The sequence below is a fragment of the Capsella rubella genome, unplaced genomic scaffold, assembly GCF_000375325.1.
Source record: "Capsella rubella cultivar Monte Gargano unplaced genomic scaffold, Caprub1_0 scaffold_3, whole genome shotgun sequence".
In the NCBI taxonomy this organism is placed as follows: Eukaryota; Viridiplantae; Streptophyta; class Magnoliopsida; order Brassicales; family Brassicaceae; genus Capsella; species Capsella rubella.
This window is the reverse complement of record NW_006238921.1, coordinates 782,805-797,210: the sequence shown is the minus strand read 5'-3', so window position 1 is coordinate 797,210 and position 14,406 is coordinate 782,805. Positions and strand designations below refer to the sequence as shown.

The window sequence follows — 14,406 nt, the reverse complement described above, 5'->3', positions numbered from 1 at the left end:
GCTCAAAAAAATAATATTTCGAAAACCGCAGTTTCTTAATAATAAATCAAGTCGCTAATCCCTTTGATCACTCGTCTTCCTGAGATACCTTTCCTCTTCTTCCTCGGTAAGTTTTCTCTCCGTCAGTGACTGTACCTGAAGCTACTTTTTCCTGCTTTGTTTGTATCATCCCATTCGAGGTTTTCTCCCTTGTTTTTTATTTTGATTTTATCCGACCCTTGTGAAGAAGATATCGCAAACAAATATTCTGCGATTTCTTCTTATTTGCTCTTGCGTTATTGCTCTTTCTTACTCAACTAGTGAGGAGCTGTGATAATTGTTGCTAAATTAGGTTTTGTTATACTGTCTATCAGTCTCAGTCTATGTTACAGTTGACCATGGATGCTGGTGAGATGGACACTGAGACCGTTGATCAAGTCTCTGCCTCTCCTCTCCAATTTGCAAGAAGGTTTGGATTTACCTCGTACTATGTCTTTTCTTTACAAAAAAAAACAGTCTTTGTTTTGCTTTGCTCAGAGAAAAGTCTTTACATCTTCTGCTCTATTTTATCACCAGTTATCAGGTTGAGGCTCTTGAGAAAGCTATCAATCAGAACACCATTGTCTTCTTGGAGACTGGTTCTGGCAAGACCCTTGTTGCCATTATGCTTCTTCGTAGCTACGCCTACCTTTTTCGCAAGCCTTCACCCTGTTTCAGTGTCTTCTTGGTTCCTCAAGTTGTTCTTGTCACTCAGGTATCTCTATGTCTTTTTTTTTACTAACTCTTAATAGTTTATATTTAGAATGTTATCTCCTTCTTATGTACTATTTGTATTATGTCTTGCTGCTTTTCCAATTTTAGAGACCTTAAATTACTTTCTCCATTGTTAGTGTGAGACAGACATGTACAGAATTTTTTCAGACCTTTTTGCTTACGTGTTTTTTCACAGCAAGCAGAAGCCCTGAAGATGCATACTGATCTTCAAGTCGGTATGTATTGGGGAGATATGGGGGTTGACTTTTGGAGCTCTTCCACATGGCAACAACAAGTCGATAAATATGAGGTCTCCTTTTCTTATTTTCACCACTTACATTCTCTCTCATTTTTTTCAGTCATACTATTTTTAGCTACATTGCTCGCCGTTTCATGAGTCTGCTGTTCATATGTTTTTGCTCAATCTCATATTGGCTGTCTCAGACATATATATGAATGTTGCCATATTGAACTTGTGTGTTTCCTACTATCTGAAGCTAATTTCTGCTGAATGGCACTACTTAGGTTTCATGCTTGCTCTGGATGCACATCCATATAGGCCCAAACTTTCAAAACGTTTTGGAGTTTTAAGTGTTCACTCTATTTTTTTTTATCTTCCTTGGTTTCACAAGTGCAGGTTCTGGTGATGACCCCTGCTATTTTGCTCGACGCATTGAGGCATAGTTTTTTGAACTTCAGCATGATCAAGGTTCTAATAGTTGATGAGTGTCATCATGCTAGGGGAAAGCACCCCTATGCTTGTATCATGAGGGTGAGCACCAAAAGATACTCTTAGCTCGAGTACTCAGACCTGAATGAAATCTCATTAAAACATAGGAAATTAATATTTTAAAGAACTAGTTTACGATGTAGTTTTGCACCTTTTGACAACATAGCTCCTTTTTTATGCAGGAGTTCTATCACAAGGAGTTAAATTCTGGAACTCCCGATCTTCCACGGATATTTGGGATGACTGCATCCCTTGTGAAAACAAAGGGTAATATGCATTTATCTTTCTCGATTGGATTTATACACTTTATGATTTCTTTTGTATTTTGTTTTTTCAAGTTTGGTTTTTCTTCTGTCTGATTTCTCTCAACTAAGGTGAAAATCTGGATAGCTACTGGAAAAAGATTCATGAACTCGAAACTCTAATGAATTCCAAGGTTTCTTCTTTTCTTTATCTTATCTTAAATTTTTGGTATTGTCTCTCCATTTATATGTATATGATTTTGAGTTATAGATACTGAAATATTTGTTGGTTCTAGTATGTATAAGGTGCCGTTAAAACTAGCAACCCTTACTTAAAAATAAAAATTGAGTTTTTGTTTGGTATATTTACTATTGTCATTGCAAAATGATTTGTTGCTCGTTTATATTTCGATCCTACATACATCATTAGTATCTGATGAGAATGAGTCTTGCTTACTCCATCAAAATGATTTGGAAAGGAAATAGTTTTATCTTGCTTACTCCATCATAATAACTCATTTGTTTGATTGATAAAGGTCTATACCTGTGAGAATGAGTCTGTGCTGGCTGGGTTTGTCCCCTTCTCTACACCAAGCTTTAAGTTTTACCAGCGCACGGAAGTACCAAGTCCTGAACGAGCAAGCTTGGTAGAGAAGCTTAAAAAACTAACAATTAAGGTACGTGAACTACTGGTTAAAATTTGTATGCGAGTGGTGAGACTTTTTTTGGGTTCTGAATAACAAAATCGTAGAATGATTTTTTTTAAAATTTTTTATGAACGTAGCTCATATTCGCCTCTCATTCTTGTATCAATCTTAATTTCCAGCATCGCTTATCCCTTGCAACCTTGGATCTTAAATCCTCTACTGTTGGTTCTATAGAGAAGAGACTGTCGAAAATCGGGTCAACTCTAACATATTGTTTGGATGATCTCGGAATTTTGCTGGCGCAGAAGGTAATTTGGTTCGTGGTGCTGTTTTTAAGGTTTTAGATTACAATACAAAGTAATGAGTATTGTAATATTTATGTTTTTACGACAGGCTGCTCAGTCATTGTCAGCCAGTCAGAATGACTTTTTCCTGTGGGGCGAACTTGATATGTCTAGTGTGACTTTGGTGAAAAAATTCTGTTCTGATGCTTTACAGGCGTTTTTAGCTCACATACCCCATGGTAGTTCTTTATTTTGCTAACATTTTGTTTTTGAAGATTCATACATTTCTAAAATTTTCTCACCTTTTTGGTACTTTTGTTATGTAAATAGGTCTTAATTGGAGTGTTGCTAACATAAAAGGAAATGTGGAGGCAGGTCTCCTAACATCAAAAACACTCTGCCTTGTTGAGACTCTTATTGGTTATAGGTTTGATTCGCTTGCACACTTTTTGGTTTCTGCTTATAATACTGGAGTTCGATTTGACAATCTGAAATGAAAATCCTCGAATGTTTGACATTGCTATAATTAAAACATATTGGAGTACAATGTTGTTTTTTACAATCCTGTATTGTTTTCCGATTCTGTTTGTCTGAATTTTATTGATACAGCTCCTTGGAGAACATACGGTGCATTATTTTTGTGGATAGGGTGATAACAGCCATTGTTCTGGAATCCCTTTTGGCTGAGATTCTTCCAAACTGTAATAACTGGAAAACCAAGTACGTTGCAGGCAATAATTCTGGTCTGCAGAATCAAACTCGGAAGAAGCAAAATGAAATTGTGGAAGACTTCCGGAGAGGCTTGGTATGGTCAAATTCCTGTGAACTTTTGTAATTATCTGATTACTGTTATCTTTAGTTCTGAGTAATGTGTTCTTATTCGTAGGTAAACATCATTGTAGCTACATCTATTCTAGAGGAGGGTCTAGATGTTCAAAGTTGCAATCTGGTTATCAGATTTGACCCTGTATCCAACATTTGCAGTTTCATACAGTCTCGTGGGCGTGCTAGAATGCAAAATTCAGATTATTTGATGATGGTGGAAAGGTCTGCTACATTTATGGCTGGACTTCATAGAGTTTACAGCTCCATGTTTTACAAAATCTAATTTCTTTTTCACTAATTGCCACCGGCAGCGGAGATCTATCAACTCAATCTCGGTTGAAGAGATATCTTTCTGGTGGGAAAAGAATGCGTGAAGAGTCTTTGCATCATTCTCTTGTTCCCTGTCCACCTCTTCCAGATGATTCAGACGAGCCATCCTTCCGTGTCGAAAGTACTGGAGCAACTGTAACTCTTAGCTCAAGCGTCAGCTTAATATATCATTACTGCTCAAGGCTTCCATCAGATGAGTAAGTCTAATACCAGCTTGATCAGTTATTTTTCCTTTATTCAAAATTTTGCTTCTTTATATTTCCTTTATGATCTTTGTTTCTTTTTTTGAAAAGGTACTTCAAACCAGCTCCTAGGTTCGAGCTAAACAAGGATCAGGGGAGTTACACCCTTTACCTTCCTAAGAGCTGCCCAGTAAAAGAAGTTAAAGGTCATGCAAATGGTAAAGTGTTAAAACAAACTGCCTGTCTAGAAGCTTGCATTCAACTGTACAAAGTCGGAGCGCTAAGTGATCATCTTGTGCCTGACATGGTTGTGGCGGAAACTGTTGCACAAAAACTCGGTAATCTTTTGAATTTCATGTAATTTTGGGCTGTATAATAAATCTCTCATTTAATAAGGTATGAGTTTGCAGAGAAAATTCACTACAACACAGAACAGCCATGTTACTTCCCTCCAGAGCTAGTCTCCCAGTTTTCAGCACAGCCGCAGACAACATACCACTTCTACTTAATAAGAATGGAGCCAAACTCTCCAAGAAAAATTCATCTAAATGATGTTTTGCTGGGCACTAGAGTTGAGCTTGAAGATGACATTGGGAACACAGGCTTCCAGTTGGAAGATCATAAGGGTACAATAGCTGTGACACTGAGCTATGTGGGAGCGTTTCACCTTACACAAGAGGAGGTATTTTATCTTTATTTTTATTCGTGAATATCATTTCTTATTTGTAAACTCCAAATTGAGCAGTCTATGTATTTCTTCTTTTCAGGTCCTTATGTGTAGAAGATTTCAAATAACTCTTTTCCGAGTTCTGTTAGATCACAGTGTGGAAAATTTGATGGAGGCATTGGATGGATTGCATCTCAGAGATGGAGTAGCACTTGATTATCTACTAGTTCCATCCACTTATTCGCATGAAACATCTCTTATTGATTGGGCGGTGATCAGATCTGTGAATCTAACTTTTAATAAAGCTCTGGAGAAACACATACATTGCTCTACCAGCGGTGCTTCTCGCATGCTACATACAAAAGATGGCTTGTTGTGTACCTGTGTCCTACAAAATGCATTGGTTTACACACCACATAATGGATACGTCTACTGCACAAACGGTGTTCTCAACAAACTAAACGTGAATTCGTTATTGATGAAGAGAAATACCGGAGATCAGACTTATATAGAGTACTATGAGAAACGGTACATATAATGTTTAGAAAATCCAATATGTTAATATAGTTGTTGCTCCTTTTATTCTATTTTCAGATGCTGAATTCTATAATCTTGTTGCAGGCATGGGATTCAGTTAAATTTTGTGGATGAACCCCTTCTGAATGGAAGACACATTTTCACGCTGCACAATCATATCCACATGACCAAGAAGAAAAAGGAGAAAGGTCTAATCTTTAACCAGTCTTTTGATTCAGTTCATCATGTTGTGTTAAATTCTTTTTCCCTAATATATTCTTTTTACTGCAGAGCATGACAGAGAGTTTATTGAACTACCTCCTGAACTATGTCATATTCTTTTGTCCCCAATATCAGTCGATATGATCTATTCATATACTTTCATCCCATCTGTTATGCAACGCATTGAATCTTTGCTTATAGCATACAACTTGAAGAAGAGCATCTTAAAAGTCAATATTCCAACCATCAAGGTAGAACTTGGGATTTCCAAGCTGATACACATATTGTATGGGTTTTCATTTTGTTCTTTCACCAAGTGATTTTGGTTCACTTGTGACTACAGGTTCTGGAAGCTATAACGACAAAGAAGTGTCAAGATCAGTTTCACCTGGAATCACTAGAAACTCTTGGTGACTCTTTTCTGAAATATGCTGTATGTCAGCAACTATTCCAACACTGTCATTCTCACCATGAGGGTCTTCTAAGTACGAAGAAAGATGGAATGATTTCAAATGTCATGCTCTGCAAATTTGGATGTCAGCAGAAACTTCAGGTAAATACTGTTCAGGCTTACCTACTCCCAAACCTCAGGATTGTTACACCCAGTGCGTGGAATTTTTTAATTTTCAGCTGGTTAGACTATCAAATGATTTCATATAGCAAGTGTTAAAATGTAAAATTATCTTCTTTGAATACAGGGATTTATCCGCAATGAGTGTTTTGAACCTAAGGGATGGATGGTTCCTGGTCAAGCATCTGCAGCTTATACTCTTAATAATGATACCCTACCTGAGTCTGGAAACGTATACGTTGCTAGTATAAGGAATTTGAAACGCAAGTGTGTGGCGGATGTTGTAGAAGCTCTAATTGGAGCATATCTCAGCGAAGGAGGTGAACTTGCAGCTTTGGTATTCATGAATTGGGTGGGTATAAAGATCGATTTCACAACTACGAAGATCGAAAGAGAGTCCCTGATACAAGCAGAGAAGCTTGTGAATGTAGGTTATATTGAGTCGTTGTTGAAATACAAATTCGAGGACAAGTCTCTTCTAGTTGAAGCATTGACTCATGGCTCGTACATGATTCCTGAAATTCCAAGATGCTATCAGGTCCGGTCGCTTCTTGATTAAATTTAATCATCTGCTTTATATTCTTTTGGCGTTTTGACTAATACTAATTTGACTCTACTGCAGCGGTTGGAGTTCCTCGGTGACTCAGTATTGGATTATCTCATAACCAAACATCTTTATGACAAATTTCCTAGTCTGTCTCCTGGACTGCTAACGGACATGCGATCAGCTTCTGTTAACAATGATTGTTATGCTCAAGTGGCGGTGAAAGCAAACCTGCACAAACACATCCTGCACGCCTCTCATGATCTCCACAAACACATCTCTAGAACAGTCAGTGAGTTTGAACGGTCGTCTTTGCAATCCACTTTTGGTTGGGAATCCGATATATCTTTTCCTAAGGTAACACATTTTAATCTAACCACACATCGTAAAACATGTCCTTTAACGTCTCATTCTATTTGTCTCACTGTCGTCATTGCCGTTGTCAGGTGCTTGGAGATGTGATAGAATCTTTAGCAGGTGCGATATTTGTTGACTCAGGTTACAACAAGGATGTAGTGTTTGCGAGCATTAAACCACTTTTAGGTTGTCTGATAACTCCAGAGACTGTCAAGTTGCATCCTGTGAGAGAGTTGACAGAATTATGCCAGAGAGAGCAGTTCGAGTTGAGTAAAGTTCAAGGTTTCAAAAATGGTGAAGCTTATTTCGTGGTTGAGGTGAAAGCTAAGGGAATGAGTTTTGCTCACACAGCAAAGGCCTCTGATAAGAAAATGGCCAAGAAATTGGCTTACAAAGAAGTCTTGAATTCACTTACAGAGTGTCTTGTCTCCTAAACTATTTGTCTCTGGTGGAACTGAACTAGAGTAGACTTTATTGGCTATTAATAATTATCTTCATTATTATTTTTTGATTAAATTTTTATTGGATTGATCATAATATTAATATTATTCTCCCAGGGAACTCATCTATTATTCTTGATTAGAATTTGATGTTTTTATTGTTTTCTCCATTATAACTTAATAATTAACCAATTTTTGATTTTGCTTTTATCAGCATGGCTTAGTCAAACCAGAACATAACCAAACTCTAATCAATTTCAACAAATAATTAAAAACGATATGCAGAGACAGAAAATTCTTGTGACATTTGACTGTGATCAAGTAACCACCAAGCTTAATTACAGTTCTTTAGTTTAACTGCACTGGTGATACATGAACCCTTCTCTAGGCAATACTTGAGAACTCCTGCTCGGCCTCTTCGTTTCCTCCCATCCACATCTCTTTAACAATCTCCAAATGGGTGGTTTCTTCTCTTCTCCAACCACTAAGAGACTCCCTTGTTGTTCATTAGCTTCTTCACTATCTTCTCTCCTTTCCCCTTCTCTTTTCCTTTAGCCTTCTTATCTCAACCTCTACTTAACAAGGCTCTCGGTTTCTCTTGACTAGTGTCTTTAGGTGGTGTGGTCTTCTTCTAGCTCTTCGTTTTCAATATATGGTCCTTTTGTTTTGCAGGTTGGTCTCTGCCTAGCAAGAATTACTAACCCTGTAACCCGTTCCCGGACATATCCTATAGAGAGAAATCGACTCTGCATCTAGTTGTTACTTAATATGTCCAGTGAAAAAACCTCTTGAACGAATATTTCTTCAAGACCCACAACCCCTAAACACTGCATCACTGTGAGTCGGCAAAACCGAGCTAATACAATTACCAGAGACGTCAAATGAGCGAAGAAAGACGAAAAACAGAGTAAAAATATATAAAAACGGAGCAACATGAGAGCTATATCACTACTATTTCAATTATTTCAGCCAATCAGAAGGCTCTATTTCCTACCCACGCGCACCAAACGCGAGTTGCGCGAGTGAAGGCAATTCCTGTGGGACCCACCAAATCATGCCTTTACGATTCCACGCACTTTTTTCTAAAATTGCCGTCGCGTGGCTTTTTCTTTTTGTTTTCTTCTTTTCAAAACCAATGTAAACCGAACCAAAATCAATTGTAATTCCAAAACCATTAAAACCACACCGAAATCAAATTGTACCTGATTCGTGAGTATAGTGAGAGCTCTTCTGACGGCATAGCCTTTGAATTCACCCGGTGGTATGGGATCTCCGTCGGACAGCTCCGGGTCATCCTTCCATGGCTTATTTCTTTCTTCTGAGGATCCTTCTCCAACAAAACTCCAATCCTAATTTATGAGTATAGTGCAATAAGAGAAAGCCTCAATGATAAGAGTAAAGAAGAAGAAGAGGCGTCGGAGAAGAAGAAGCTGTCGCGAAGGAGTCAACGCCAAATAGAAGTCAACAAGTGAAAACAAGGCTTTTCTGTTTTGCAGTATTAAATTAGATGGGCTTCGCAGAGTTGGTTCTGGTCCAATAAGGAAATGTCTATCGGGTTTAGTCTGGCCCATTCATCTAGTTGCGCTGGAATAGCTAGCTAGGTGTAATAGGCTTGTAACGTTAGTCTAGACTTACGAGGTGTAGTGTAAGAGTATCCTCGTGATCGATCAATAGCAAAATGTAGACGATTAATGTTCTTCTCTTCTTCTTTCTTATGAAAAATTTCATGTCTTTGTTTTTTTTTTTTTGTATATGTCTTTGTTAAAACAAGAAAACTAAACAAATGACAAGAGAATGAAGAGAGAACAATCTAATCTATGTTTCAACAAAGAAGAGAAACAGAGAGATGCTAAAGAGAATGAAAGATGGTGACTGGTGAGCCTCTTAAGTATAAAGAGGAACAACATAAAAATACAACAGTTATATAATAACCAATTTGGAGAATTGTACTTTGAATATGCTTTTGTCGGCATGTCTTAATAAAACAAAACTAAAATCAATCTCTACAAACAAAATAAAAAAAAATATGCAAAGACAGAAAACAAAAAATCACCTAAAAGGGCTTTGACCAGAATAAATTCAAGCTAAGAGCCAAAAGTTCTTGTGACGTTTGGTTGTGATCAGGTAACCGCCAAGCTTACGGTTCTTTGGTTTAACCGCAATGGTCATACATGAAGCCTTCTCTAGGCAATACTTGAGAACTCCTGCTCGGCCTCTTCGTTTCTTCCATCCCCATCTCGTCAACAATCTCCAAACCGGTGGTTTCTTCTCTTCTCCGACCACTAAGAGACTCACTTGTTGTTCTTTAGCTTCTTCCACTATCTTCTCTCCTTTCTCCTTCTCTTTTCCTTCTAGCCTTCTTATCTCAACCTCTATCTGTTATTATATGAACATGATATAGCGTTTTGAAACACAACAAACGCTTTTTGTTAGCATTTAATTTGGACTCACCCCGGGTCGCTTGGTTTGGCATAGTTTCTTTAGAGTATGGACGAGTTCATCCGTCTTTACTTCACGTCTCCGGTTCTTTCTTTTGCCTACACAAATCTCATAATTCTAACCAAAATTTTTCTAATTGAACTCTTGTGATTTAAAGTATGGAAAACATAACCTTTTACTTGTGATTTTAAATTAGGAGATACTAACCTTTTCGAAAGGGTTTGGAGAAATACAAGAGAAAAAGATAGTCTTGTGATTGTAATGTATGTTTCAAAGCCCATTCAAGAGCTCCGGTTGATGCAATTACTTTATCCACCACCACCATCACCCTATTCCCGGCCTCAGTGATCTCCGCCTCTGCCGCTTCAACCACGGCTTCTGTCTCTTCACGTTCACTTTTGTCACCGCTGATCACAACGCTCATGCCATCATCTTGTGCCTCTTCTTCCCCTTCTTCCTCCTCTTCAAACTCTTCATACTCGCTGCTGCTGTCGCCATCATCATTTCCTTCATCCCCAGTGCCCCTGTCTCCCCCGAGAAACTCGATTCTCTGATCTCTTTCTATGGAAATAGAGTCTGGTTTAAACCTGATGGTTGAAGAACGGACTCGGACATGTCTTAGGCTTAACTTGACTGATTTCTTGAGCGATCTTGCCATGTTCAGTCTTGATGTTACTTGTGATCTTGATCATGTCATTGTCCGTTTATACGTGCAAGAGAATTAAAGAAAAGGTAAATAGCACAAATTTGTTCCTAGGACGTGCGTACCATGAGAATATATTAATCCGTAATTTCAAAGACAAAAAAATTCATAAGTTGTAACGAATCTTTAATTAAATTTGAAGATCTTATTAATGCAACACACGTTAATTTGTGTCTCAATTGATATAAACTCTCGTTCAAGTGTTTGTGATACCTCTAATATATGATATCCACACAAATTAGTATTAAAAATATGTACACTTTACATATATAATGTAATCACATAATACCAATTCTCAACTAATAATGTCTGCTTCCGTACATTAATACCACAAAAGCGACACTTTGGTGAAGAAAACTAAAAATAGCATATTGAAAAGAAAAAGACAAAAGAAAAAAAAAGGGATCGTTTCGTTGAGTTAGGGCACTTCTTCAGCGATGGTCTCCAACTGTGGTTTCTTAGATTTGGAAACAGAGATACGATGAATAAACTCCGCCGCCGAGAACTCTTCTATGTCTTCAAGATTCAGCTTCGGCCCGATCAGCCTTACGTCATCACCTTCCTCTTCCGGAGACACTCTCCTATTGTCAACGCTTTTGGCGCGTTTCTTGCCGGCTTGGTAGAGCCGAGCCATGTCGGAGGCGTTGGCTGCGGAAGTGACACGCATCATCTGGAAAACGACGTACACATGGCAGCCTCCGAGGTCGAGGTCGTCGTCGGCGGCGAGTGGGATAAATTTCCGGCCGATTTTCAAGAATTTGGCGTCGACCAGGAAATAGCTTGGCATCTCCATCATGAGCTCGGCTGCCTTGGTTGGCGCGTGGATATCACGCACCCCACCATCCGGGAGAATCACTTTGGCCGACGGTGATGACGAGTGTGACGACGGTGTCGTTTTGTTGAGAGCGCATGAAGCGTAGTTCCCCATTAATGTTGAGTGTTGCTACTTGTTACTCTCCTCAAGAGATCGAAAGATTATACAAGACAAGTGTACGTAAGATGAATTAAAATTTGTTCCTGAGAAGAACGAAGAAGACAACACAGGAACGACTATATATAAAATACGAGAGCAAAACATTTAAACATTAGAATAACAAATAAATATAATAATTTGTATAAAATATGGACAGCTAGCGTTGCAACATAGATAGAGGTTGACATTTAGGAATTAGGATAGTTAAATCCGCGTCTTATATTTTATTCGAACGTATTATATATAGCCGTGTTTAATGGAACAAGTCTCTATGGCCATTATTATCTTTTTTTTTCTCAATTTACTCTGCGTCAAAAGGTGATTAAACGAGTTAATCAAGTCTTATCAGTTCACATGGTTATTAACTTACTACAAAGTTTATTATGAATGCAAAAACTTGATATCCTCCGGTGGGGAGATATCTACCCTTAAAAAAAATATATATGTTTTAATAGTTTCCGAAATATTAAGTATACATGTCTCTTTGTCTACAGAGAGACTGATAATGGTTCTAGTTCTGATTTTTAAAAAAATACGGATTGTAGAAAATGTAAAAGTCAAAAAACAAATTTATTAAAATTTGAAAAATATTATTTGAATGCGATGAGTCAACGAAGCTACCAGTTTATTTATATACATCGTGAGGAGACGGTGACAACATAATAATGTATATAGTGTATTAATCAAGTATTATTGTAAAGTGTGGAAGCAAATGACGTAAAATAATTATTGTACATTCACCGGTGTAACCAAAAAATTATATTTTGCTTACTTTCCGGTTCCAGTTGTGTTACCTCATCACACGATATGATAATATGACCGAACATACACGCGTTTGGACCAATGAAAGCACAAAGAATTGCGTTATAATGAATTATTATATGATAATTAACACCGTTACAATGATGATGCTATTAATCAGGAATATATATATATGTTAATGTTGCTTCAACGAGGCCTGTTTAACGTTTACTCGTAACTCAATTTAACATCGCTTTTCCCAAATTCAAACTTTTGAATGTAAACAGAATACATTGGGCTTCTCCTACTCTAAAGGTATCATATCCGCAAACTAAAAGATCTTTTCATATTTTTTTAAAATGTACCTAAAAGATCTTCTCTATCTAAGACCTTCAATTTCCTATATATATATGCAAAACCCTAAAAACCTTTGAAAATTGAGCCAAGATCCAAGCCACTATATATCCAATCACTCCTCACATATCTGTTGTTTCAATAATTAGCATTTGCTTCTTCTTCTCTTCTTCATCATAATGAAACAAATCACTCTCATCCTCGTTCTAAGTCTCCTCTCATCTTTGTTTACGCCTCAAACCACAACGGCGTCTTCCTTATTCCCGTTTCCATTCCCGCTTCCGCTTCCATTCTCGCTCCCTTCCATCTTCGGTGCAAGTATCGGAGGTAACGGTAATGATAATGATAATGGTAGTAGTGACGATAACGATAATGCAGGTAGTAATGAAGAGTTAGCTAGGAGGTGTTTCCCAGACCTAGGAGACGGAGAAGCCTGCGTGGCGGAAATCTTCGGGTCATTCTTTAACCGTCAAATCACGATAGGACCAGAATGTTGCAAGGCCATCGTTGAGATCGACCAAGACTGCACACAAGCCGTTTTCAAACCATTCACCGATTCTTACTTTAGTACTTCTGTCAATCAGTATTGCACTTACATCAATAATTGATCTAAATTCGTTTAGTTCTACTCTAGTGCTCTCTTGTTTTACTTAATTTATATTGTTTCTTTGTTCTAGATTGTTATAATGTCTTTTTTTTTTTTCTATGAGGAATTTCATGATTTCTAAAGGCGCTTAGAGTAAATTTTGATTAATATGTCGCTATTTATCATCTTTTAAGATGGTTTACAACGATTTTTTTTTTCAAAGATTAAATGAAGAAGGGTTTACAAAATTATGTTTTATATAGGTCTTTGTTATTACTTTTTATGGTTGATTATAGAGCCGCGATACTGGGGCATTTTAATATCGACAAATTGTATTCTTTAAAGCAAATAAGAATATAAGATGTAGTAATTACTATCTTTATATGAAATAAGTCTTGGATTTTGAATTGCTGCTGGTAGCCGGTCTGCCGGTCGATAAGCAGCAGCTACAGGCCGAAACCCACTACCAACTCCTCCCATCCTATTCTTTTAGTCAGTCTAGCTAGTATCGGATTCGGAAAATGAAAGTGAGATCCTTGTACTGTGGTACTTTGACAATGTTGTCAATAGCAGCCAGAGCAGAGGGGTTTCTCGCTCGGCGCCTAAAGCTTGCTGTAATAGCTTGGCAGCTGCAAGTCAGTCGGTTGGCTTCCGGACACCGGCACAGTCTTGGATAAATCTTGTGGCATGATAGTAGCGAAATTATATTTAGTTTAACACTCTGATTGTTTTTGATTTTTCTTACGAAATAATCACCTAGTGGCTTTTTTTTCTTTAATCCAAGCTGTCAGTTATTTAAACGAATGTTAACTATTGCATTTGCATAAAATTAAGAGGATAAAGTAGGTTTTGATATATGTTGGTATCTATTCCATCAATCCATGAATAAATAAAAGCTAATAAAAGAAGAAAAGTTGAAGAATAAAAATTCGCCTTTGCTGAAAAGTTGACGAAGAATATTACTTTCTTAGATAGCAAGTGAGATAAAGAGAAGTCACTAATACAGTACGTACGTAGCTAATGCTACTATACATATCTTGAATCTTCTGGCCTTCATTATTACACGATTTAAGATTTCGATTAAACTTCCTCATCTATACGAAATGAATAATATGTTATGCAAAGAAAGAAAAAAAGTGTCGAAAAATATCGAAAAATGCTCTCTTCTTCTTTATTTTTTATTTTTGTTTTATTACTATTACTTTACAGTATATTCAAACTTAAAAGAGTAAATAATGGAATTAGTCATTAACAAAGAAAAGAAAAGAATTAGTCATTAACAAAGAACTTTGTTGCGTTTCAACTTTTAAGAAAAGAAGCA

At 37.2% G+C, this 14,406-nt stretch overlaps 4 protein-coding genes and 1 long non-coding RNA gene across 6 annotated transcripts; 2 read left to right on the top strand and 3 right to left on the bottom strand.

Annotated features, from left to right (window-relative positions):
* Positions 1-19: 19 nt before the first annotated feature.
* LOC17890589 (endoribonuclease Dicer homolog 2) lies at positions 20-7,355 on the top strand. Of its 2 annotated transcripts, XM_023785757.1 has the most exons (23): positions 20-106; positions 354-448; positions 556-733; positions 929-1,042; positions 1,370-1,504; positions 1,645-1,729; positions 1,837-1,898; positions 2,241-2,381; positions 2,531-2,659; positions 2,745-2,874; positions 2,966-3,062; positions 3,245-3,440; positions 3,522-3,682; positions 3,772-3,987; positions 4,084-4,310; positions 4,383-4,654; positions 4,740-5,167; positions 5,261-5,364; positions 5,447-5,628; positions 5,721-5,930; positions 6,076-6,486; positions 6,571-6,849; positions 6,939-7,355. In XM_023785757.1, exons 2-23 carry the CDS (start codon positions 363-365, stop codon positions 7,281-7,283), a joined length of 4,188 nt encoding a protein of 1,395 aa, XP_023641525.1. In that variant the 5' UTR covers positions 20-106; positions 354-362; the 3' UTR covers positions 7,284-7,355. The 2 variants fall into 2 exon arrangements, with proteins under 2 accessions (XP_023641525.1, XP_006300010.2); XM_006299948.2 differs by lacking the exon at positions 20-106 and having other exon boundaries at positions 203-448.
* Positions 7,356-7,509: 154 nt separating this feature from the next.
* On the bottom strand, positions 7,510-8,962 carry LOC17893827. The gene is made up of 2 exons (XR_002834614.1): positions 8,492-8,962; positions 7,510-8,145 (listed from the first exon to the last, which is right to left on the bottom strand). It is a non-coding gene; the product is annotated as an uncharacterized LOC17893827 (long non-coding RNA).
* Positions 8,963-9,330: 368 nt separating this feature from the next.
* Positions 9,331-10,386, bottom strand: LOC17893736. Its single transcript, XM_006299627.2, has 3 exons — positions 9,936-10,386; positions 9,741-9,826; positions 9,331-9,665 (listed from the first exon to the last, which is right to left on the bottom strand). Exons 1-3 carry the CDS (start codon positions 10,384-10,386, stop codon positions 9,369-9,371), a joined length of 834 nt encoding a protein of 277 aa, XP_006299689.1. The 3' UTR covers positions 9,331-9,368.
* Positions 10,387-10,699: 313 nt separating this feature from the next.
* LOC17892853 lies at positions 10,700-11,469 on the bottom strand. The gene has a single exon (XM_006299599.2). It carries the CDS (start codon positions 11,357-11,359, stop codon positions 10,850-10,852), a length of 510 nt encoding a protein of 169 aa, XP_006299661.1. The 5' UTR covers positions 11,360-11,469; the 3' UTR covers positions 10,700-10,849.
* A 1,175-nt stretch (positions 11,470-12,644) lies between these two features.
* LOC17892478 lies at positions 12,645-13,107 on the top strand. Its single transcript, XM_006298946.2, has 2 exons — positions 12,645-12,832; positions 12,878-13,107. Exons 1-2 carry the CDS (start codon positions 12,679-12,681, stop codon positions 13,105-13,107), a joined length of 384 nt encoding a protein of 127 aa, XP_006299008.1. The 5' UTR covers positions 12,645-12,678.
* The last annotated feature ends 1,299 nt before the right edge of the window (positions 13,108-14,406 follow it).

Bases quoted from the DNA above. Each gene is read 5' to 3' on its own strand.
- LOC17890589 (XM_023785757.1), top strand. From the start codon at position 363: ATGTTACAGTTGACCATGGATGCTGGTGAGATGGACACTGAGACCGTT. The intron at 3,063-3,244 runs GTTTGATTCGCT...TTATTGATACAG, and splicing joins GAGACTCTTATTGGTTATAG to CTCCTTGGAGAACATACGGT. The intron at 5,931-6,075 runs GTAAATACTGTT...CTTTGAATACAG, and splicing joins GATGTCAGCAGAAACTTCAG to GGATTTATCCGCAATGAGTG.
- LOC17893736 (XM_006299627.2), bottom strand. From the start codon at position 10,386: ATGGCAAGATCGCTCAAGAAATCAGTCAAGTTAAGCCTAAGACATGTC. The intron at 9,827-9,935 runs GTTAGTATCTCC...AGATTTGTGTAG, and splicing joins CTCCAAACCCTTTCGAAAAG to GCAAAAGAAAGAACCGGAGA. The intron at 9,666-9,740 runs GTGAGTCCAAAT...ATATAATAACAG, and splicing joins GCCAAACCAAGCGACCCGGG to ATAGAGGTTGAGATAAGAAG.
- LOC17892853 (XM_006299599.2), bottom strand. From the start codon at position 11,359: ATGGGGAACTACGCTTCATGCGCTCTCAACAAAACGACACCGTCGTCA.
- LOC17892478 (XM_006298946.2), top strand. From the start codon at position 12,679: ATGAAACAAATCACTCTCATCCTCGTTCTAAGTCTCCTCTCATCTTTG. The intron at 12,833-12,877 runs GTAATGATAATG...ACGATAATGCAG, and splicing joins TGCAAGTATCGGAGGTAACG to GTAGTAATGAAGAGTTAGCT.